Here is a 25,432-nt window from a genome sequence, read left to right on the forward strand (position 1 = left end):
TGATTAAAAAAAAAAACATTTTTGTTGATATTTTATTTAAATCGATTTTTTTAAAAATTTAAATCAAATCTTTCTTCTCGCGTAATACAAGTCACGAACTGAAGATAAAACATTAGGAATTAATATTAAATGTTAATTATGCCATTTAAGTGAAAGTATTGGGCTTGAATTTTGAATTGATTGCCAGTCGTTAACTTATTTCAATCCCAAATACAGATGTAAGGGTTCGAAAAGAAAACAGTCTTGTTTGAGTAGGGGGAACTCGGTATTTTCTGCTTCGCTTTTTTGCTTGGGAAATTTTGGGCTTTTTTCCAAATTCTGCTTTAAATTGATAAAGCAGGTATTGTTTCGCTTCTTTACAATACAAAAACTCATTTAAGTAGTAGTGGATGCAGATAATAATACAAAACCTCGAAAATAAACATGAATTTCAAAAACATATTTTAAACAATTTTAATTCTTAACACACTTTTATTATGAATCCCAAAAAATTAATCCATGTATATGATAAGTTGCACTTAAGTTTTAACTTTGATATGCATTATAAGCAATACTTTTTATTGTGAATTAAAAATACAAAAACAAGGAAAAACTGTTACATGACATACAGAATTTATTGTACTATGTGTGTGAGTTCAAACAAATAACACATCGGGAAGAAAATAATATATATATATATATATACTGAACAAACGCACAAAACAAATTTAAGTTTCGACGCCGTAGCCTTCTCAAAAATAACATGTTCTTCTCTTTGTTCATTACGTATATCAAGCGGCTCAAGTAGTACAACGATGGCTTCGCATTCGGGAGGTCATGGGTTCGATTCCCGCTGCCGACCATCCTGACGGGTTTTCCCAAGGATCTTATAAAATAGAGAATCTGCTCTTACAACAAAATCTTAAAGCCATACGTCACAGTTTCGCCACTCCTACTCTGCCCACTCCGCCCAATAGGATCGCAATGTTTTGAGCCAACAATCATGGCGGAAACTAAAGTAGCCAATCAGGCGATGGTGGAAACGAGAGTAGGCCATCAGACGTATCGATGCTCGGTTGTTTTTTGGCTTCATCGATTTAATAGGATGACCATACATATGGGCAGATCCTCTATTTATAACATCCTTGGGTTTTCCAGTGGTTCTCTCAGTCCTACCAGGCAAATACCGGGATGGTACCTACTATAATAGGCCCTGGCCGACACATTTCCAAATCCTTGCCATATTGTTAGATATCCAGTATAAAATAGCCTCTGAGCTGCATCTGGTGATTGTTATGTAAATAAATAAATATCATTCCCTCGTCAATCTGTCATAGCCTATACGTTTATTATGTCTGACTTCCGAGACTTTCATAAACATTCGTACTAGAGTAACAATGAAAAATAATCATTGTTTTATTACAAGTCAACGTATTACTTTAAAAGACTGAAAAAATTTAATCTTTGTATGGAACGCTCAAAAATCACCTAATTTGTTAATACACCTCTTGCTTCCGTCTTTGCTACCCCTACAGAAACTTCTTTGAAATGGAACAGAAATGTTGAAAATGTATATTCTATTCATTCATTACATACGTAATAATCTGTTATTACCTATCAGGTGTTTCGGACCTGCAAAATCGGTAAAGTCCCAAATTCTGTAATGCACTGACTGTTCCTTAAGCTTGTTTAGAGTCTGGAAGGTACTGAATTTTCTGTTCATGGATCATAAGCATAATACTGTTCATCTGAGCGTTTGGTTTCCAAGGTCCTTTAATATATAACCACCATCACACGGTTTACCCAGTCCTGATGGTTTCTGAATTTTTAACAAAATTCAACATGTCATTACGGAACTTTCCTTTTTTTGTTAAAAAAAAAAAAAGAAAAACTACGAAATACATTTAAGTCAAGTACAACAAACACGTGTGAGTGGTTAGCTTTTCCGCTTTTATTGGGAAATTCGGGATTCAGTCCCGCATTCGACCACTCCGACAAAAGTTCTTAATTCCATCTGTGAATGTAGATAAAGTGTGTGCTGTGATTCCTGGCTGATTTCATTTCTTATGTTTTAAACTGTTGTTATTACTAATTACCAGCAATGACGGATTTGCGAAAGGGGTTAGGGTGGGGGTGTCTTTCGGACTGAAGCCTGTTTTCTGAAATTACGGAATTTCTAAAACAAACGAAATTTTAGTTATGTCTTTACTCATAAACTTTAAGGTTCCCTCAAATGAAAATCAGGCATAAAAAAAAGAAAGAAAGAAAGAAAACCCCTCCCAAAACACTTTTCTAAATCCATACTGAAATGGTATTCAAGGTTGCATACGGAAGATTATTGCTACATCATTACACAGCTACAGTATAACAGAAATGTGGAAGTATGCTCTGACGGATATATTGAAAAACATAAGTTTAACTATGTGCTAGAAACTATAGTACTAAGCTCTAAGAAATGAAACACGAATAACTAAAAATGAAATGATCTAAAAAAGAAAAAAATGTCGATAAGTCAGAAGTTAAAATAAAGTTATATAGCCTCTAAAATTGCTCTCAAATACTACGTACTTAATGTTTAATTCATAAAACATGTGCTCCATCCATCATGATGGTGAATTCTAGAGGGAAATATGGCATTTAGGTGATGAAATCTTGTTTAACTATAGAGTATACGATAAGAAAGCTATTTAGATAGAAAAATCATGAAAATGAAAAAAGGCAAAATTTTCGTTTTTACCTAAAAAGCCGGCTTTTTATTTGAAAAAAAATAAAAAAAGCCGGCTATTTTGCATCTCTAATCCCAAACAATGTTTCTCAAGCACTAAGGAAAAAGTACGTCGACGCTTATCAACATGATATTTTTTTTTCACAAAAGTTACTCATATTTGGCAGGGGTATACCTTTAAAAAAAAAAAAAAAAAAAAAAAAGGAAAACCTGGCTTGCGGCACGAAATACATATAAAATACGCAAATTTTGCCTAAAGTTATAAAATCTAAAAAAAAGATTCAAGTTTCGGAGAGGGAATCGGACCCCTTTATAAATACGCCCCTATTATCTGGGAACAAACAAACAGACGCGCACACAAAAGAATTTTCGTCTTAAATGTCCATGGCGATTTTCTCGTTGGAATAGTTAACGATTTAAAAACCTTATGTTACGAAGATAAGAAAGCAGAATTCCTCCGTTACCCGTTCAAAACGGGATTTTCTCTAATCATCCTCTGCATGAAACACTCGTTTTTATACTGTGCTGTACATACATTTGCATCTTATTGTATTATGATTATCTTCCATAATTGAAATAACACAACAGTGGCTGGATTTTACTTATTTTCACTTTAAATTAATTTATTTCGGAATTTGAATTAAATCAACGATTTTTATTTAAAAAGTCAAGTGATTTAAATCAATACACCGTGATGAAAAGTACTCAAACTTTTACAAGTGCATTCTTTTGATGTGTGTTTTTTCCACTATCTTCGATTATGCGCATCCCCTTCGTCCCTGACACGCATCGAATGCACCAACCTGGTGTCCTTTTTCCTGCGCTTCTGTCTCGATTCGGTTAGAAATCATTATAGCTTTTCGTGTTCACCTTGCACAAGTTGGTTGACAATATCGTAGTTTATGCGCATACCCTCCGATGCTGACGTGCCTGCTCCTTACGGATGCATTCCGTTACTAAACTGGAACTGCGCCTAAGAATGCAACTCCTATTTTAAGAAAGAGACCCGCCGCGCCAAATCTATGTAATAAGTGAAGATGTTAATCCTTAAGTACTAGGCGGAGTCTGTCAGACTCCGCGTTCGCCATAACTTCCTGTTCTACCGCCTGTCCAAATTGTCGTTTCCTCTACCTTCTTGGTTATACTGAGTGTATATGCGAAAATTAACAACCTGTCGGTAGTTTTTCCGCAAAATATTGTTCGGAGTCTGACAGACTCCGCGTAGTAGTAATGTGACAAAAAAATATGCATACCGGTAGTGCTTAAAGGTTAAAAAGCTGGCGGGGATTAACGGAATACGGGCCTAAGAATTTTTTTCTAAAGTCGCGAGAGTGAATTTTCTGAAGAAATAATTGCATTCAATGCGATACGAAGTAATAGGATGGCACGCACTTTCCACGCCACATCAGCTTACAGCATATTATCAACCTGAACGCAATTATTTCGGCACTGGCAAAGAAATTAAGGGTACAAATTGTCTTACGGATAAATTTCAAGTACAAAATACAGAGTAAATTATTTCAATTTTTATAGTTTCATAGTTTATTGTAAATATGCACGTTTTTTTGAATTCTTGGGAGTTTTTATGGACAATGTTTAGGAGAAGGGGTCCAGCTATTTTTTTTTTCTAAAAATGTTACAATTTCGGTAGTTTGTGTTCATATTAGGTTAGTTCATGTTAGATTATATTAGTATAGAAGTCCAACATAATTTTCCAAAAAAAAATGATAGAATTTCGCGTATTTCTAAGGAGTCCAGCTCTTTTCTCTAAAAATGTTACTTTTTTGGTGATTTCTGTTCACATTCGGTTAGTTTAGGGTAGAGTTGGTTAGTTTAAGTTAGGTTAGGCTAGTTTAGGTTACGTTAGGTTAGTTTAGTTTATGTTATATTGGTGTAGAAGTCCCGCATAATTTTCCAAAAAATGATTACGTTAGTTTAGGTTAGTTCGGGTTAGCTTACGTTAGCTTATGTTAGGTTAGGTTAGATTTGGTTACGTTATGTTACGTCTAAGTACTTGTATCACTTATCTCTCCTGTAAATTTTGTGTTTTTTAAGTGCTTCTGGACCCCTTGTACTAAACATACTCCCAAAATTAATATAACTCTTCCTTTGGAAAAATTTAGGGCTTGTGTATAGCCCGCTCCCCCCAGTTCTTTGTCACCGGAACTGGAAGAGTCACTACTACTACTTATATTGAGAACAGAACCCAACCAACCCCTGCGGGGCTTCTAACCCGTTCCTACTACTACTACTATTGCTACTAACTACCACTACTACTATTACTACTACTACCGCTACTACTACTACTACTACTATTTATACTAAAACTTCCTTACCACAGAATTTGCATCTTAAATCTTTATAACATGCGGTTCCGATTCATTATGAACTAGTATGAATCGTTAGAATCATTATGATTCGTTAAAAATCACTGGGGGGAGCGGGCTATACCCAATCCAAATTTAGAATCTCAATGAATACAAAATTGTATCTAAGACTATTAAAACAATTTTAAAAAGAAGTATTGTTGACAAATTAGCAGCTTCATGATTTTTCCAGCATGTGGATCAAAATTCCAGTATATTTCCTGTATCAAAATTAAATTCCAGTATAATTCAAGTATTTCCGGTATTTTCAGTATCAGTAGATACCCTGTTACAGGACCAACAATAATAGTGTGCTTCCAGTAGGGGTATTCCCATCTACGACCCCAGCTCCATGAAATTTTTTAACAATTACTTCTGGTGGCCCCCTTGTATGTTATACATATATATGCAACGTGAGATATTTTCATGTCACCCAGCGCAAATCATTTAGAAGACTATAAACAGAAAATTAGTGAAAGAATTTTCGTCAGGTTTACTTCTGGCTGTTAACAGGAAAGTTATATTTTCACAATAAGATGTGCCGGCATTGGACATGTCACAACAAGCTCTTACACAGATGGCATTAAAGAAATCGTACTAAAATAGCGTTGACGATTATAATTTATTCTACTCTTAAAAGACTTACATGGAAAACCATGGCACAACTTTCTTTTCCATTTCCATTCTTCTTGATTAATTTGATTCTATGTAAAAACAAGAACACAAACATGAGCCATTGACCATGCTCTTTCCACACATTTTGCACCCGCGTTCCTCGTGTGTCTTTTGTTCTCTACATTTCGGAAGCGCTCTTAGCAGGTAGCGCTGAATTCGTTTTGTTTTGTTATTCAATGTATATATGCCTGTACATTTACGATGTCACCCGGTGCATCTTGGATGAAATCACGAGGATTAAAATCCTCGCAAGTAAATTCGGAAGCATCAGCAAATGCAGAAGATTCACCTGATGATGCGGTATGTTGTTTTTATTCGAAATATCCCTTTTTTTCATTATAACATCACTTCTTTCATGTCATGGTTTCGGCGTGGTTCAAATCCTTCATGCTTGAAGGGAACATCGGTTGGGTATAGTAGAATTATAGTCTATGAGCTTGTATTCTCTTACTTTTGTTTCCAGAAACAGTATGTAAAACATACTGTGGATTTTGTTCTACATTTTCTCAGTATTTTCAAAATCGGCGGACTAGCGTACAATGTTAGTGTATGCAAAATAGTTCCTTCACTTTAAAAAGACACCTGCCTAGAAAGTGAAAACAATTTTTAAATTCTATTCATGTTACATACGCTAAATATATCATTTTCAACGTAGAACGTTGGGAGGTTTGATAATAGTAACAAAACAGTAAGGGTACGGTACCTACGGGTATTTGTATGCTATTGAATTAAGAAAACAAAATGTTTTGTGTAATACAACATGTTATGTATAGATTTAAAACTTTCACGGACCTCTGTACTTTTCTCAGTTGCCAAATCTGTGTGCGGAATGCTTCTCACGTTCCTAATTTGTATGAGAATATCTAACTAGCATTGAGAATATAAATACGGTGAAATTGCTACTGTAATTATAAAAAGCGCAGCGAACAAGTAAAATGAAAGGAAAACAAAAGAGAGATGTGCAGACGAAGATTTCTCGGGTAAACTATACAATACGCGTTCTAGCTGCGCATCTATAAGTAAGGTCGCTTTAAAAGGGAATAGTGGAGTAAAGTAGGGTAGGAACGGGTTACCTTAAGGTTAGGGAAGTTTTGATCCATTTTCATAAAGTTAATAGAGTGTAATTTCTCATTTTTGAGTGAGTATAGCAGCTGGAGCGGGCATTGTAAAATTAACCCGATTTCTCTACTGGGAAAAGTAACAGACATAACTGAAACCGTTTTAAGTTTTCAAAATTAATGAAATTAAAGGAGCTTATAACATCGAAAGCTTACCGTTTGATACAGCTAAGGGCATTAGTGCTGTATCGCCGGACCAATTTGAAAATCGAAATAAAGTACGAAAACGTACTGCATTTGGTTATATTTGGTTGGATTACATTAAGTTACGTTAGATTACATTACATTAGGCGTGCAGTATTACTATACGGATTCATAGTATAAGTAGTAGTAGGGGTAGGAATAGGAGTAGTATTAGTAGTAGTAGTAGGAACGGGTTAGAAGCCCCGCAGGGGTTGGTTGAGTTCTGTTCTCGACATGGAATGGGCAAATTAAATACTTGCCAAATTTTTTCTGTACATTTTACAATCTATGAATCCATATAGTAAAACAAGTGTACCTCTCCGCGAACCGCTTACATCAAAAACTACCAACAAATTCAACCACTTTCTTAACTTTTACTATGCTCTTTATCTGACTTTCACTCATTCTTGCTCACAAACTTCATAAATTCTCCAATTGACCCGGTAAATTTCCTAAAATTGATCCGGCGATGCAGCACTTAACCCCAACTAAGTTACTCGATTTGACTGTAAAGACGAGAAATTTATAATATGAGTTATTCCATATCAAGGACCAAGTGTCCCATCTGGACTATCTATAAAACTAATGAAATTTAGTGGAAAAGTTCTGTTTCAGGTCTTGGATGATTATGTACCAACTGTCAGTTCAATATTTTCTTCGGTTGCATTTCTATGACCTCGCAAGGAGAGACTATTTATCTACATTCTGCAAACGAGGCTGCAGAAGTGCCGGCCTTTTTGAAAAAAATTGTAACATACATACAGGTCTGCTTGTAAACTAGTGTGACAGTACTTTACGTTCCAGTGGCCCAGTTTATTATTGAGAGTACGCTCCTTGTTTGATCTTCTTTAAAAAAAGAAAGCGTATTTTTTCAGTTGCATCTGATTGGTTGGTTTATTATTTTTGTAGTTATGTCGGAACTTTTTAAAAATATTTCACAGATTTTTCCCCCTTATGTTTTGGTAACAATTTGCGGTATATACGTCTGTTTCCGTACGCTTAGATAGCTTCTTAAGCTGCATTAGAATATAATATTGATGGCTTTTTAAAATGTATAATAGACAGGGACGGCCTTAGGTGGTGCGGGGCCCCAGGTTTACAACTAACTTGCATCAAGGTTTGTAGAACCAATATATATATATATATATTGCGCTCTCCCTGCTGGTCTAATGGTTACACCTATTTCCCTTTATAACGTTTTTCCATCTGCAAAATGTTTTGGTGAAAACACTCAACCCGTTCATTACTGATAGCTGCTGGTTTTTTGAGAGAAATAACCCAAACGCAAATGTAGGCAGTGATGAATTTTAAACTACATGTTTCACTCTTGCACCTCGTAATTTTTCAAGAAGTTTCTGTAACAGTATTTCATAGTTTTCTTCTCTTACAAGTGAACCCATCAATGTCGAAATCTAGTTTCTTGACCAAACTTGGCGGAAAAGTGTGGAATATCAAGGAACGAACGTAAGCAAAGTTTAAATTGCTTCCGTCCATAAAGACGGCCGCAGTGGTCAGAAACCTGATTGATCAGAATAAATCATAACAATGTGTTTCAAGTTTGAAAATTGCATTTTATTTGTAAAACGTGTAAAGGGATGAAAAACAAACACATTAACTGACACCGGGAGAAAGTAGACATTTATTTGAGGGTATGCTTATCATGACCATCATCTTGAAGTTGACCATCTTTTGTCTCGCTCGACTTTTTTTTTAAATAGGAAGGGGGTCACGTAATATATCAAATTGCCCTAGAATTTTACGAGAAATACAATGGCGAAGTCTATGTTTCCATAAAACATAATGAAAGCCACATCGATATGAACTCATTGGTTCAAAGATTTCTTGACAACTGTATCTTTTTGAAAAGAATTCAAGTCAGGAAAACCTAATATACGCTAGTGAGAACATCTTAGGTAGCTACTTATGGAAGGTATAATCAGCTTGAAATCGATCTCAACTACAAACAAAATGAAATGGTGATGAGATGATCACAAACCTTAAGGAACTGATGGAAGATGGGTGACATATTTTCCATTGGATTATTCGAGTTAGGAGACAAACCAACATAAGCAGCCATTTATTCAGTACGCACTAGAATATATTCAGTTTTCCTGACTTGATTTTAAAGAAAATACATCCACGGGATTTTTCGCAGGAGAGAGCAAAGTTTGTCCTCTGATTTAGCATTTTTAATATGGCTATAATAAGAGAAAGGATATGCAAGGAAGTCGCACTGAGAGGGATTTATTTGATACCATCTCGGCATTCACTGTAGTATCACATGGCATAATCTTAGTGGGGAAAATTTACTTAGTTGGGTGTTCAAAATAAAAGAGGATGTGCACCCAGAATAATGATATACATTTTTACACAAACTCAAAGAAAACGATATTTTTACGCCCAGGAATGTGTGTAAGAAGAGTAGAGTAGACGGCACTAGCGTGGGGCCCGATTGAGAGCAATTGGCTTAAGGCCGGCCCTGATGATAGACATATGAAAGTAGGCTTTTTTTCGCGCAATTCCCACGTTTAACTTATCATAACTTTTATTGAATGTGATACCAACCTATGCTGTCTATATATGGATTAAGTGCAATAATCACTACCCATCACTATCAATAGATATACACATGCAACACTCTGGTCAAAAATGTTTGCATGCAAAGTTGTGGGTATCTTTGGAGGGACAGTATATTAACTGTATATTCACGCATTAAAGAAATAAGCCTTCCAACGGAAGTGGGAATATATTTCCGATCTTGCTCACATGATTTAACTTGATATAGAGAGCTGCTTCTTTCACTTGAGGTCTTCAAGCAGACGATTCTCCCAGGCAAAGCCAGTGTTTGCGGAAAACAGTCCGATAATAAGCTTAAGTGCTTTCAGATAAAGAGAGAAAACGATCCTTGACTTTATTTTTGATGAAGAGAGAAACAAGCAAAAGAATTCATACGCAGTAGTTTACAACTTTATTATTACCTGTTACAATACATTTACATATAAAAATATTTATGATCTACCCAACACCATCTCCCCTAAATGTTTTAGTGCAATCCTGTCAAGTTTATTCTTCTTTCTCCTCCAAGAAATATATAGCAGGCTACTTCAGTTGATAGCGTCCTTTTAAAACAGAATCAGTCTATGTCCGCTTACGCCTCCCGCCATAATTTTGTCCTTTCGATCTAAAGAGAATCATTTGTTAGTTTAACATTCCACGATTATCCACCGACGCTAAGGGAAGTTAAAATTATGACAATGAATGTAATGATGGAATGAAGAAAGTGTAAGGAGATGGGAAAACCAATGTAGGCCTATATGGTGTTTGTTCATTACGAGGTCCAGTTGGCGCGAAATAGAATCGAACCGGGGACTTCACACAGCAGAGGTGAGCGCTGTACCGTTGAACAACCGTCGTTCCAAAGGAAAATGCGTTCTTTAATGAGGTAATTAATTATTTTAAATTGATATTCATGTTATTTAAGTTTATTACAGTTAGCGTTCTTAAAGGACTCATAATAAGTTTGATTGTGCCATTTTCATTGAAAAATTATACTTCCTGCAAAAGAAATCTCATGGGCACGACCAAAAGCCCCAAAACTCTCTTGGGCAGACTTGTTCTACGTATAATTAAGTTTTATCATTGCGTAAAGTGCGAATAGTGAAGAGTTGTTTTGAACATATATATCCAGTCTTTCTTTCAGAAAATTTTGTTCGCAGTAAAAGTTCAAAATGTGGGAGAATGCAGTTGGGGCATTATTCGCCAAAGAATTTGCTCTGCTGTGCAGGAAATCTCCGAAAGGGTTTGACACCCCCGTCAGAAATTTGTCTTGAAACAACACTAATTTTTGAACACAATAAGATACACGTTTTCACTGCATTGTTATAATTCTTACAAATCTTGGGTCCTGCAATATCGAGGTTATAAAGGACGACGTATTATGTACTCCGAACCACGGCTGGGGCTTAAATCCGTTGCAGTGGGCGGGTGCATAGGCATCATGCAAAATTAACCCTCAAAGTATAGGCAGTTCCTTACTACGTCACCGCTCCCATCGTCTTACAGTAGCTATTGTTTTATCCTTTAATGTATTGCTGCTAGGAAGTTCTGAAATCTGGTATTTCCTATTTATTTGGGAATTGGTCTTCTAATACAGCGATTAAGTGCTGTGCTTCATGATATTTCGTGGGGATGTATCGGTGATATCGGCCACTTTTGGGAGTATCGGTATTGGCAAATGGGCACCGATATTTACCGGTACATTTTCGAACTATTTTCAACTTGTTTAGCAATGGCGGCTGGTACTATATGTTGCATGGTTGTGCAACCGGATATTTCTTTAATACTAAAGATATTTTTAAGTATTAAAGTAGTGCATCTTTAAAAAAAAAACTGAAGGAAAGAGAGTGATATACAAATCCACTGCCAGCAAGCGTTGCCACATTGAGCAGTGGAAGCAGTAACATTGAGCATATGGCAGCGAGCTCCTATCTCTTAACATGAGGAAGTGGATTTATTCTTGCATCTCTGCTATCCTCCCGTATTACGCGTTTGCAGTTGCTATTTCGTTGCAACTGGTATGTAGTCAGCTTCTGTAGTAGTTACGAATTCCTCCGTTTGGCAGCGCTTGACTCAATTGATAGGTTGAGTGAGATATGGACGCTTGGAAGAAAGAAGTTACGTCACCAAACAGAAACAAGCAAAGAGTAAATACGCGTCTGGTGGTAGCAGGGGCCGATCCAAGCTGAATATTTGGGGGAGGGCAGTCGTTCGAAGTCAATAGATTTTATTTTACATTTATAATACAAAGGTAAAAATTCTTGGGATGGATTTTATTTATTCTTGGGATGGGGGGGAGGGGGCGATCGAGACTCGAAGAAGAGAATGTCTTACCACTGGTCTAATTCCTATCTGTGTGTCGCTCGTGCACATGATCCCGTGTTCGATTTCCGGCGGAAAGCATAAAAAATTAATCTCAAATTATTCATTTTCAATACTCATCTGTCTTCTTTAGCCTAAATTGCTGGAATGTTAAACTATTATTATTATTATTATTATTATTATTATTATTTTCATTTTCGAAGGAAAAAAATCTTATATTTCATGCTTCTTTATAATAGAACAGCAGACAAAAATACGTAGCTACTGAAAATGAACTCTTTGTCCCTTATATTCATACAAAGAAATGTTAACAAAATGCATATTGTCGGAGGAGAGAGGTGTTTCTGTACCTTAAAGAAAATAAAGCGGAAAATACTTGCAGTAGCGATGCTTTCTATTCAGAAAAACTTGGCAAGCAGCATTTCAGATTTCAATGAAGTCATAGAAGAATTTGTAGCTCGAAAAGAACGAAGAAAGACCTTCCATTCTAAAATAATGCATAGTTTACTTAATTAAATAATTTTGTTTAACTGTGTGCATGAATACACCCTCCATTCCAAAAGAAACCGAACGTTTTAAAAAATCAAAAAAGCAATGTACATTTTGGAACAAATCATTTTTATTAATCAATGTATTCCCCTTCTGCATCGATACACATATTTGCACGCTCCAACAAGTTGTCAAACGACTTCTCCATGTCCTTTATTGGAATGATCTTTAGGACGGCGGTCGTCGCCTTCTCAATGGCATCAATCGATGCGTGTCACTTTCCTTTCATCGTCAAATGCAGTTTCGGGAACAGATAGAAATCGCACGGAGCGAGATCTGGTGAATAGGGCGAATGATGCAACCGAATAATGTGATTTTTGACCAAAAATTCAGTTACAAGTCGCGAACGATGTGATGGTGCATTATCGTCCAAAAGAGTCCAACTGCCGATTTCGCGATATTCGGGCCGAATACGACGAATTCTTGCCAGCAAACGCTTCATGACGCCCAAGTAAAACTCTCCAGTGACTGTCTGGCCGGGCTGAACAAATTCTTTGTGGATAATTCCTTTTGAATCGTAAAAACAAATCCGCATCACCTTAACTTTTGACTTCACCAAGCGACTTTTTTTGGGTGTTCCTTCATCCGGCGCTCTCCATTCAGCACTTTGCCGCTTTGTTTCGGGCTCATATTCAAAACACCACGTCTCGTCACCAGTTACAATCGATTTCAAGAAGTTTCGATCCTGCCGAGCACTTTTAACGATGTCTTTGCAATGCGCAATTCGATCAACTTTTTGGTCTTCGGTGAGTTTGTGTGGTACAAACCGCGAATTAACCTTCTTAAGGCCCAAAACTTCGGTCAAAATGCGGTATGCGGTTGTTTGAGGAATGCCTAATTCCATTTCAATAACTTTCACCGACGATTTTTTGTTATGTTTGATGAATTCACGCACTTTTTCGATGTTTTCTTCCGATAATCCGGTTCTGGGACGGCCTGATCTTTCGTCATCATCCAGCGTCTCTCTACCCGATTTGAATCGCCTGAATCACTCGTAAACTTGCGTACGGGATAGACACTCATCACCATATGCATTTTGTAGCATTTGGTGCGTTTCACTAAAAGTTTTACCCAGTTTAACCAAAACTCAATTGCAGCTCTTTGTTTGAAACTCATTTTCCGACCGATGTGCACAACGCACTGACAGTTGAAACGCAATAACTTTGTTGCCGTGCATCCAAATGTCATGACATTTATACCAGATGTCAATGAGGGACTACGCCATCTACCGGTAAAATATTACAACAGATGGCACTAGTGGCACTATTTGTTTTCAAAAGTTCGGTTTCTTTTGGAATGGAGGGTGTATGTGCATTTTTTTTTTTTTTTTTTTGCTTTTTTTTCTTCTTTTTGGGTTAACGATATTATTCATGGCTTACAGCACATGGTATATATTCGATTTATCTCTTGTTCAATAACATGAACGTAGAAGTTTTTGTATATAAATAGTGTATAAACGTACATTGATAGTAATTGTTTGAAAAAAAGGAAATAACTTATATATTAAATCAATATTAGAGAATACACTTTAATCAATAAATATACAAATGGAGCTTATAAGGACTTTCCTCTTCATATTTCCTGAATATTTTTTGGATAAGACTCAAGAATGCTGGGGGGAGGGGAACACTTGCGCGTAACTACATACCTTTGATATTGAAACATTGCAACCGGTACTTCTACAGACCACGAACCGCTACTGTTGTTTAGTATTAACAGTGACATTTATATTTCATCGATTTCTTTTAGACTTAAAGTTAATCTAGATTATTATCAACTGTACAATCGATTTCTTTATGCATTTGTACGCCTTTGATTTGCACTACTCGTACTCAACTGATATTTTTAGTCCTTTCATACCAAAATAGTGGTGAAGAAAAGCCAAACGTCCTTAGTCAAGATAGCAGATCCGTCATTTCAGTTCATTTTATGTGAGCTGGATTAAGTTTAGAGTATATATATATATATATATATATATATATATATATATATATATATATATATATATATATATATATTGTGTGGAACTTAATATAAAATTATGTTTTTTGTCTTTGTATTGTGCATTCTGTTGTGCATATTATTATTCATGTCACTCTTACATTCAGAAGAACAAAAGGAAGAAAAAGAGTTAGGGGAAGTGCGCACAGTACCGGACGTTACCCAGTACCGGACAGTAGTTGTAGAGTCCGTATCCGATAGATGACAGACGTGTATTGGTTATCATCACCTTTGTGTAACTTCAAGGTGTAGGTGAGCAAGTTGTGACATGTATCAGGCCAGTGTGGAGAAAGATATTGGCGTTTGTAGCTAAATTGCTGTGTACGTTGGAGCTGTATGTTAAGTTTTGTCTACTGTGTCGACTGTACGGGTAAGCACGTGAGCATTTCATTTCATATATGACTTCTCTTATTGTGTGATGTACCCAAGAATGCTAATAAATATTGAATTACGAAACGTATTACTACGTGATCCAACATTATATGTTAACATGTTAATTTCCCAGTACCGGACAGCATGTATGTTCCCAGTATCGGACAAGGACACAATGTCATTGTTACGGAAATTATATAATAGTAGCGTTTCTCGTTGTTGTTTTTTCCAGGCAAGATGGCAAGCAAGAAAGGGGGAAATGGGTGGAAGAGGATATGAGGAATTCAACGCAAGCAGTCATGGAAGGGCAAATGAGTCTGCGGGTAGCAGCACGTAACTTTCTGGTATCTAAGAGCACTTTAGAAGATAGAGTGAAAGACTTCAAAACTGGAAACAATAGAAATGACTCCTCAAATGGGCCGTTTTGATACAACATTTTCAGAAGATATGGAGACGCAGCTTGTTAATCATCTAAAGGACTTGGACAACCAATTGCTGCCAATTAAAAAAAGAAGTTTTTCACTTCACAGGGTGTGAAACACAGTTATGTTAGCACGATTTCTCGCTCAGCTCAAGAAAGGTCTTCATTCGATCCTAGTATGCCGTCAACTTCAAGACAATTTCAGACAGTAGCTCAAGAGATCTACTTAGCCACAAGCGAAACAAACAGCAGGTTACCAATGAGAAGAAACAGAAGTGAAACCAGCCAAATTCTAACATCTGCGCCATACAGGAAAACATTAGAAGAAAAAACGTAACAGGAAGCAAACGAAAGTGAAGAGCATGCAGTTTCAAGTAGACGAAGATAACGAAAAGGTTGCTAATGAAAGCGAACAGACAGATGTGAAGAAAAGTAAGAAGTCAATAAGAAAAAAAACTGAGTTTTGACACCGGTGGCACAGATAAGTGCAGAAGTGGATTAAAAGCCATCATCACTGAATGCATCATTTGTTCTGAAACAGTGGACGAAGAGAGAGTGCAGTGTATTTTGTGTCACAAATGGGCTCATGTTGCATGCACAAATCAAGAGAATCTTGACTATTATTTATGTGATCGGTGCAAATTTGTTTAGTGCTTGTTTATGTTCAGGTGAGATAGGACTAATTCACATTTTCACACTCCTTGTTCAGTACTGGGATATTGGCTTGATATTTCTTTGCTTGTATTATTATTGTTTCTGCAACGAGATGTGTTTTATTAACTTAAATATTTATAGAAGTGCCTTCAGACGTTATTTACGTTCTATATATCATTCTATGCATTGCATATAAAAGGAAACAATGTATTTTATGTTGTGTCCGGTACTGGGTAACATTTTTGTATATGTGTGAATTTGAACCTGATTTTCATTTTCATTTTAAAAATATATGCTCTCCATTGTTGTAGTTTCTTTTACGTCAGCTTATATAATACATGTCCAACTTTAATATGGTTGCATTACTTTCATGGTGTACCTCTTACTTATCTCGTGAATTCGAAAAAAACTTAGGTGTCCGGTACTGTGCGCACTTCCCCTATATTTCTGTTGATGAAGTGGGATGGAATCTACAGACTGTTGATTACCGCATTCTTTCCAAGCGGATAAGATATTATGATGTTCTAAAACTGCAAGCTTTCCTTTTCTCTGCTGTTGTTCTTCGAGAGGAAATGAAACATGAGAATTATCGCGCAACGAAACATCAGCTATCTTTGCGATAAATCCTGTGTGCTATACTGCAAGATTTGTTCTTTAGACTTAGCTTTAACAAGCGTCTTATAATTCACAATTAATTCCGTTGACTGTTCTTGTAATAAGAATTCACACAACGCATCAACCGTCGTAAACAATTTATTACATATTAGTTTAAAGTACTGAGGCAATAATCATTCGACTAGGGAATTAATTTGTTGCTGTATAGACATCACTTTATCGAAACTAAGCATGAGATCTAGCTTATCATAAATATATGTCATAATGGGTTCCCCGTCTTTTTGGTCTCTAAATCGAATGGTGTGTTCCGTAACCTTCTTAACTACAAAACCTCCAAATAATGTAGTCATACACGTCTCTTTGTGTCAATATACGACAAGTTCACAAATTCGTCTGTCCTAGTTAATGCTAAAAACCACGCCAGGACCACGTCCCGTAATAGATATGGAAGCAAATGACGTTTCTTGACTGCGTTAAACTCGTAAACGACGCAGTAAGGTTCAAAATGCTCAAAGGAACGAATAATGTCTTCCCCATACTTGCCATGAAAAAATGTGGGGCGCACAATCGAGTCCAGAGACGTAAGTCGAGCTTGTGCCATAATGCCAGAATGCACCATTTTCTGTGAAATCTCTAAATAGTGTGTTTAATAATGCACACAAAAGAACAAAATAACGCGACAAATTGAGAGGGTGGTAAAACAAATAGAATTTCAGCAAATTCTAACGGTGGGCGGAAAGCAAACTAATGCAAAAATGAAACCTAATTATGTTTAGCTAGATGAGAAAAGTCGTGGGTTACAAATATGTGTGTATCCACATAAGATTAACAGTTATAAATAAGGCGTAAACACCACAATGTGCAGTACACAAGATTAAGGGTAAAACCACATTTCCGCCATGTGCAGTTGCCCCTTGTCAGTCTGAAAGCTCAGATAACGTGCTAATTAATTGTGTAATTGGGAATGTCAGAACTGACAAGTAGCGCCCAGGATTTCGTAAACGCTGAATTTGGTAGAGCTTAAAGTACAGGATCTGACCTGGGTTGCGTACAAATAAAATCGAGCATATACAAAAGAAACAGATTGTGATGTCAAAGGGGTTGAAAAGGGTGAGAAGGGAACAACTTTTAGAATTGGTTAATCTACTTGCACTTACTTGAAGGTCTCGGTGTTTCCTCCTCGACGATTCTTCCAGTGGATTGGTGTCCGTCCATCCTTTCTCTCTGGTCTACTGGGCGTCCAGGTAGTCATGAGTTAAGAGTCTGCGAAACCCGGGCAGAAAAACCAGCGTTGCGAAGACAAAAATCGAAATTGCTCTTTAACATATTATCCATCGTAGTTGACAGCTATGACGTTAGCTAAGACAATGTGCTCTCTAGGTTAGAGCAAGGTAAACTTTTCGTGAACTCGGAATTGCAGCTCGTGTTCCTACATGTTGACTCTTCTCCAATCTAAACCGGACTACCCCTTCCAAAAGTCTCTAAATGGTTTTTGTTCAATATCTCTTCCGGGTTAATGTCCTGGGTCGTTTACTATTTCTTCAGACTCGATGAAAAGTGCGTGCTCATAGATTAACCAAAGATGAGGTGATGATAGGAGTGCTGACAGGGAAACAATCTGTCAATTGTATTGATTAAGAAATTACATGTGTAGAAGGAATAAACAGATAGCAAGAAAGTAAATGAAAATTAACGAAAAGTGATTCAACATTAAATAAACGATGATGCTTTTTACTGCATTAAATTTTAAAATAAAATGTCCCAAAGTCCGAAATAAAATGTTTCATTATGTGTCCAAATACACATATCTTCACAGGATGTCAAATTTTGGCCTTATATCTAATATACGCTATTGCAATGTTGATCATTTCATTATTCTGAAAATTCGTGATAATATATAAGAAATGTGTCCAAAAGTATTGGTATCGACTATCGGTAAAAAAGTGGTATCCGTACATCCCTAATTTCGTTGCATTGTTCTTGTAGATAGATTTGCATTACACTGAATACAACTTCTAAGCTCGGAACAAAAGTATGTAATTACATTTATTTTAGTGTCCGTAAAAGGTGTGTTCTTGATATGTTGTTAATATGAACGATTTTCTTATCCACGTGAATACTGTAATTGGGAGATGGTTAAGTAGTTTTTTTTTTTTTTTTTTTTAAATGTTTCTTTCTAGTTGATTTACTGATTAACTTGCTAGGTTATTCGGATTATTTACAATCTTAGTATTATTACTTATTTGTTTGCATTCTATATTTGTGTGGTTTACATCCTATGTTGCAGGATGAAACATCCAGTGTAGGTAGTGCATCTACCACAGACAATACTTCCCGAAGTGAAACTCCCACTAACAGAGGTAGAAAGGGAAGGCGCGGGAGGAAGAAGTATATGCATAAAAATATGAAACTACAGTACAAATTCACGTAAGTCGTATTGAAATGAAATTATTTAAGTTATTTATTGTTTAATAATAATGCTGAAAACAGAAATAATAATGGTGATTAATATAAAACTAATTTATTCATTTATTTATCCCAACTCAATAGATACAGAAGACGCAGCATACAGACATCTTATTGAATAAAGTATTTAAAATAAAGAAAGAAGAAAACATAGCAATGTCTTGAAGTCCACATTGGTGAATATTTAAATATTTGTGCTTTTCAATATTACGTTAAAGAAAATGTTTATTTGAAATGAAACTCCTTCAAAATTCCTTTTCTATAAAATTAGCCTTCGAAATGTTATAGTTCGCTCAAAATGAGTGTTCGAGTATTTACTTTTTTATTTATCAAAATAATCCTAAGTTTTTATTCTTATTTTTTTTTTCGACCATTTCGTTACTCATTTTCAGTATTTAAAATGTAGGCGAAAATACTGTAACTTTAAAATGGTATGTAGAAGAAGAAAAAACAAATTAATTTAGATCTACAATGTTTTAAGCGTAAAATCTTGTGAAGAAAACAATGTCGACTAAAAATGTCAGTATATTGTAAAGAATATTGTGCGTGACTAAAGTTTCTCGAATAATTATTTGAATTTCGAACGGATAGGTGTTAAAACCTAGTAATTAAGTACTTTGTAGCTGTAATCAGGTAACTGTGGAGAGTCCAATGTCTGATTTTGCGAATTCTGTTTTTCTGGCACAGTATATCTCAATACAATATTATGGAGTTAAAGGCTTCCCCGGAAATTTTATTATTTCATGGAGATAAATTTCTCCGATAATTAAACTTTTCAAAATAAAAAAAAAAAGTTACCTCTTTGATAGGCCTATCAGACCAGCTTCCAGGAATTCCGTGTATGGGAATAGATGCAGTATCAAGTCTTAATTCATCAAAACGTTAATACAGATTAGCTGGTATGACGACCTTGCTTCTTCGCCACAGTAAAATCAATGGATTTTCATTTTTGTGTCCGAACTTTTGGTGCATCCTTCTGTTTGGCCTCAACGATCATAGAATTTTATTGGATTGAATAGAAACTTATGGTTATTGATGTGGAATAGACTTATTTTATATAATTTAATTATGAAAATAACGGAGTTTCTGTTTTCTCTTTTATTTTCTAAAAAAGAAACAAAAGAATAGTAAATGGACGGTAAAATTTAAAGAAAAATAGAAGGAAATAATATATACTAATCTAGTTGTTTTGTAACAAGTATTATGCATTCTGACGTCAACAATCAGCTGTTGTAACATTGTGCTCTTCCTCGTGGCTGGTGTTAATCGCTGCTCACGCAGGTGCTTGGAAGAAACTTGTAACGCCGCCACACTTAAAAATGAACAACCATCTAAGTCATCCAACTTTTTTACTACTAGAAAGGACAGTTCGGCTAAACTTAATACAGTAAAGGGCTTTGATTAACACAATCGTGCTCCTGAAATACAAAGTCAATCGCAAAACGCAAAGATAAGCACAAATTTTACTAGAAATCTAAGACAGTAGGTAACAATACTTAAAGATTAACAGAAGTAACTTTTCAATACCAAACTAGTAAAATTTAATATAGAAAGATTTTATTAACGTTAGCAGCAATTTCTAGTAAAAATTGAAAGAAGTAATAATAAAGGGAACACAACAAAATAATTTTTAGGCACTGTATGTATATAAAATTCAAGTTTATTCATTAAACAATGTCAACAATTTCGCCAATTCATTCGTGCCTTTATTATCAGCAAAGATTTGTAAGATTGGAAGGCTTTTGTTTTCAAACAGTCACATTAATTGCCGAACAAGCTTAACTTTCAAAGAATAAAATAAAATTAATTTAAAAAATGCAAAATTTAATCCTGACTAGCAAGTCAACAGTCAACCGAGTAAATTAAATAATTTCCCAATAAGCTTGAAGCAAATCCCGTAATTTATATATTTACTTATATATTATCTAGGTAATTTCAAAGCACAATAAACCATACTTCAATTTAAAAAATCAAAAAAATGGCCACATCTAATCAGTAGTCATCACCTTAATCAACGAATTACTTTTGAAACAATAATTTAAGTTCAATATTAATTAATTAATTTGACGCGAGCCAAGGTTAGGAAGTTGTGTTTGACTAACAATCTCGATAGTTATATTGGGACGCAAAATTCCGAATCGAGAAATCCTAGCAATATAATCTTTAATTAGCAAACGACTCTAAATAGAAGCCAAACAGCTAATTAACATTCCCAAATATTCAGCTGCTAACTGTATTCTTTTTTACTTTTGATCTTTGGAAGGGTTTTACAGAGGCCCTCGTTCTCGTATAGCTAGCACACGAACTTCTGTGCATGTAATTCTGATTCGACTCGCAATAAGGATTGCTACATTTACTTTGGATTCTACGTTACTGTATGTTTCGTGTAATACAGAATTGATCATGGAAAAAAACATAAAGGTCCAGTTTAACAAAGCAAACTAATGATTGTTAAGAGTTCAGTCAAGACGCATCCCCATGTAGTACTTTCATCAATATTTTAAGAATACAGTTTATTTTAATTCATCTCTTATTCGAATTGTTATTCGTTTAAAAGAATGTTATAAAGTTGTAGGAGTGAGCAGTACTTAAAAATAAATAGAATAAAAACTTTTGACAGTATTGTAGTATCTACACGTGATCTGTATTTGTCAACACCAACGTCTGCTTCTTATTTGAAACAAAAACACGTGCTCTCCTACTACACTATTACAGGAAGCAGACGACAAGCATTTTCATCATCAAGTCATGTGACGAAAGGATCACTAACATCATCGCTGTTCAGAAGACCTTCATCGGTATCAGCTTCGGTGGTCATTCCTGCTCTCTTAGCTTGTCTGGAGCTCTGCGTTTCCTTTCTCGCTTAGCTTGCCTGGAATCCTATGGAACTTCAGTCTCTCTTTGCTTGCCTGGAGCTGTATGGTATTCTTCCCTTGGCTGCCTGGCCTTGAGACACCTTTTTACCCAGACAAACTACATAGAGAACTTTGTATTAGTCTTCATACACAATTATAGTGACTTTATGTATACAAGGCTTATATAATAGAGATTGTGGGAGAAAACCGAATCCCGTGTGCTAAATTATGGTATGAAAACTACTGCCCTTGAAGGTAATTTTACAGTATTTAGAGAAAAATACCTCTGCATCCGTCTTACTTTTGAAAACTCCATATCGCCACATGAAAGCAGAAAGTTGCTAAGCGCCAGACTGCAAATTTCTAAAGGGAGCAAAAAAACGAATGAAATACTAATTAATTCCGATTCTTTCATTCTTCTATAGAATTCAGTTTACACTGCAGACCTTTCATATTGTCTCCTGCGACTTGTCTCGTTTCTGCGAACATTGAACATGAAGTGGTATGCACTTAGTTGGAAATCAAGGAGAACGGCGCTTACCACTTTTCTGTTTTCCGGGGGCGATATTTCAACAAGCCCCTTGTCTTCCTCGCCAATTTGAGGTGGTGAGGTGATTTTAAATTAACGTCCCGTTCAGCAGCGAGGCTATATGAGACGTGGACCTACTGATTAACGTGGAATCCGAACCACATGAGCTCCCACCGTTAATCGAACCCGGGTCTCCCACGCCCCTCGCCAATTTGAAACTCCTACTGAAAACTTACTTCACAACCTATGACATTTACCAGCAGGGTTGGCTGGTTTAAACCAAAAATCGTAAATGTTCGTAAAATCTAGATGAACACACGTTTGTGAGTTATCACCTTTCACTCTCGTATATTATTCGTATTATATTCAGACCTAAATTTCCCATTCATTACTCAAAGAGATTATACTACAAAAGCAATTTTCTTTTATAAGTTTATGAATGTTTCTTTTGTGATTTTTTATAGTTTGTTATTGTTATGCAATTGCAATAAAAGAAAAATTCTAAATACGAGGTGTGGCAATTAAATAACAAGACTACCCACCTCCTGTCACGCAGGATCGTGGGGGGAGGTGGCTAATGATGTGTTGTTGATCTTGAACCTTCATTAGCAGCCACTGTTTGTTTCATGATTCTGCAAGCATTTGTTTTCTTTGCAGGCTTGAATCTTTTCTTTGTAGTAGTGACGGAATCCTGGTGAACAGTAAAGTTGAGCAGCGCACTAACATCAAATTTCTGGTGAAATTAAAAAAAAAAAAAAAAAAAAAAAAAAAAAAAAAAACACGGAATGTTGTGCAATGTTAAAAGAGGTGTATGGTAATAATGCTATGTCACGTGCGCGAGTTTTCGAATGGCACAAACGGTTTTCAGAAGGTAAGGAGGAGGTTGAATATGATGAACGACCCGGCCGCCCTTTGAGTTCAAGAACGGACAAAAATGTTCAAAAAATTAATGAACTTGTGCGGAAAGACAGACGTCTGAGCATTCGGATGATCGCAGACATGACGAACATTAACAAGGAGACAGTAAGATAAATTTTGCATGACAATTTAAACATGATGAAAGTTTGTGCAAAAATTGTCCCGAAAAACCTCTTAGGAACAAAAAGACATTCAAAAGACCAAACGGTGAATCAGACCTACTACAAAGAACTCCTAATCAAGCTGAGGGAAAGAATAAGAAAGAAGAGGCCGGATTTGTGGAAGAACGATACATGGATCTTCCACCAAAACAATGCACCTGCTCATAATGCCCTTTCTGTGAAGCAGTTTTTAACAGCCAAACGCATTCCTGTGCTCAGCCATCCTCCGTATTCCCAGACCTGGCTCCCTGTGACTTTTATCTATTCCCAAAAGTGAAAAGTGCATTGAAGGGAACGCATTTTCAGTCTGTGGAAGAGGTGAAACGAAAAACGGCAGAGTTGTTGAACAGGGTGACATCTGATGATCTACAGCATTGCCTTGAACAATGGAAGGCACGCCTCAATTGTAACTTTCTTTGCAGTACATCACATTTATGACACCAGTCTCGTTATTTAATTGCCACAACTCGTATTGTTTCGTTTTAATAATGTTTACTATTGATAAAATACATTGAAATGCCGTACTTTTTTTCGGGGGTCATACAAACCCCACGAGAGGCATTTACTGAAATCAGAAGTATCTTTGGTATCATTTTATGTATAAATGGGTCAGAGCCAAAGTGGACTCAAATAATTCGTATCTTTATTCAATTTTCTTACTGATATGCAAATTAAGTCGTCGTATTTCTTTAGCTTGGACTAATAAAAGTCGTAGTGAACTAACTTAGACTAAATTACAGTACTCTGCAGTATTTTAAAATTGTCCATATGTAATTCTGTATAATGGTTTCACTTGTGCAACTGTTCATCTTTTTGTTTTTCTGAAATGACTCTTGACAATTATATTAACAAGTATGTAAGGATCAGTACAATGTATTTGTATCAGGAGTCCTTTGTGAGTGAGGGGGCGCGGTGGTAGAGCGTTCACCTCCGGTGCTTGGTGTCCCTGGTTCGATCCCAGCTCGCGCCGTGTGAATTTTGTGGTGGACAAACACCGTGCTCGTGGGTTTTCTCGGGGTTCTCCCGTTTCCTCCCCTTTCTTCATTCCACCATTTCATTCATTTCTCATAATCACCGTCTCCTTTAGCCTAACCGGCATAACCGTGGGGCGTTAAGATTTCATTTCATTTCATTTTTCCTTTGTAAGTGAGTCGACAGATGTATCGCATTTGTATTCAATTAGTCCCGGTTTCGAGTTCAAATGAAGGACAATTTTATGTGATCCCTTTCAGCATAACGCGATTGTTGGATAATGACACCAAGGCCAAACAAACGTATTTTTGTCCATATGTTATATAAATACATAGAGCAAATTATTTAAACAAAGAAAAAAACTGGGTTTTTTTTTAAAAAAAAAGTTTTTTTTTCTCAATAAAAACCATGTTTTGCCAACCCTGTTTACCAGTGCTGTTCAAGTAATAATGAATGGTGTAACACAGAAGGAGGTAACACAACACAATTGCATCATCCAGTGTTAAATATGTCAGTCTCGTTTTTGAGTCTCTTGCCAATAATTGTTCCTTTGTATAGTGTATTTTTTTAACTTTCTCTTCTTTATTAACAGATGCAGCGTGAAAGAGGATCACGGACAACCTTTATTTGGTGCACAGTTTAATCATCATTTGAGAGAAGGACAGCCTTTAATTTTTGCTGCTGTGGGAAGCAACCGTGTAACTATATATGAATGCTTGGAAGGAAGTGGAATGAAACTGCTTCAGTGTTATGCTGATCCTGATGTATCCTTTGCTTTCAGATAATATATCTAATAAGTCATTTTTTACAATTTAATCGAAAAAATTATTGTAAAGTTCACATTCTGTCGTTTCCCAGATATCCAAAACTATTAGGCATACAACTTCGAAATTTTTAAAAGTGTTCTTTTTGCATTGCAAGCTGTAGATAAAACGGAATTTTTTGAAATGCGAGTCCTAAGAGAGGATAACAATCCTCAAATGATTTTTTTGCCT

The 25,432-nt window shown here is 35.9% G+C and overlaps 2 protein-coding genes across 3 annotated transcripts in view; one reads left to right on the forward strand and one right to left on the reverse strand.

Moving 5' to 3' along the window:
• Nucleotides 1-5,875, reverse strand: part of LOC145663034 (uncharacterized) — a 39,146-nt gene extending 33,271 nt beyond the window's left edge. The window contains exon 1 of the mRNA XM_081729173.1: nt 5,717-5,875. Coding sequence (XP_081585299.1) covers nt 5,717-5,754 — 38 coding nt within the window. The 5' untranslated portion in view covers nt 5,755-5,875. The remainder of the gene's footprint in view (nt 1-5,716) is intronic.
• A 14-nt stretch (nt 5,876-5,889) lies between these two features.
• The window catches only part of LOC145663035 (polycomb protein EED-like), a 49,501-nt gene continuing 29,958 nt past the window's right edge, over nt 5,890-25,432 (forward strand). Inside the window, exons 1-3 of one of the 2 annotated variants that reach the window (XM_081729174.1) lie at nt 5,890-6,045; nt 18,824-18,963; nt 25,030-25,201. In XM_081729174.1, coding sequence (XP_081585300.1) covers nt 5,947-6,045; nt 18,824-18,963; nt 25,030-25,201 — 411 coding nt within the window. In that variant the 5' untranslated portion in view covers nt 5,890-5,946. Of the gene's footprint in view, nt 6,046-6,090; nt 6,157-18,823; nt 18,964-25,029; nt 25,202-25,432 lie in introns of those variants that run through there. The other variant, XM_081729175.1, reaches the window with a different exon arrangement.

The sequence above is a fragment of the Thermobia domestica genome, chromosome 10, assembly GCF_964235325.1.
Source record: "Thermobia domestica chromosome 10, izTheDome1.hap1.1, whole genome shotgun sequence".
Taxonomy (NCBI): domain Eukaryota; kingdom Metazoa; phylum Arthropoda; class Insecta; order Zygentoma; family Lepismatidae; genus Thermobia; species Thermobia domestica.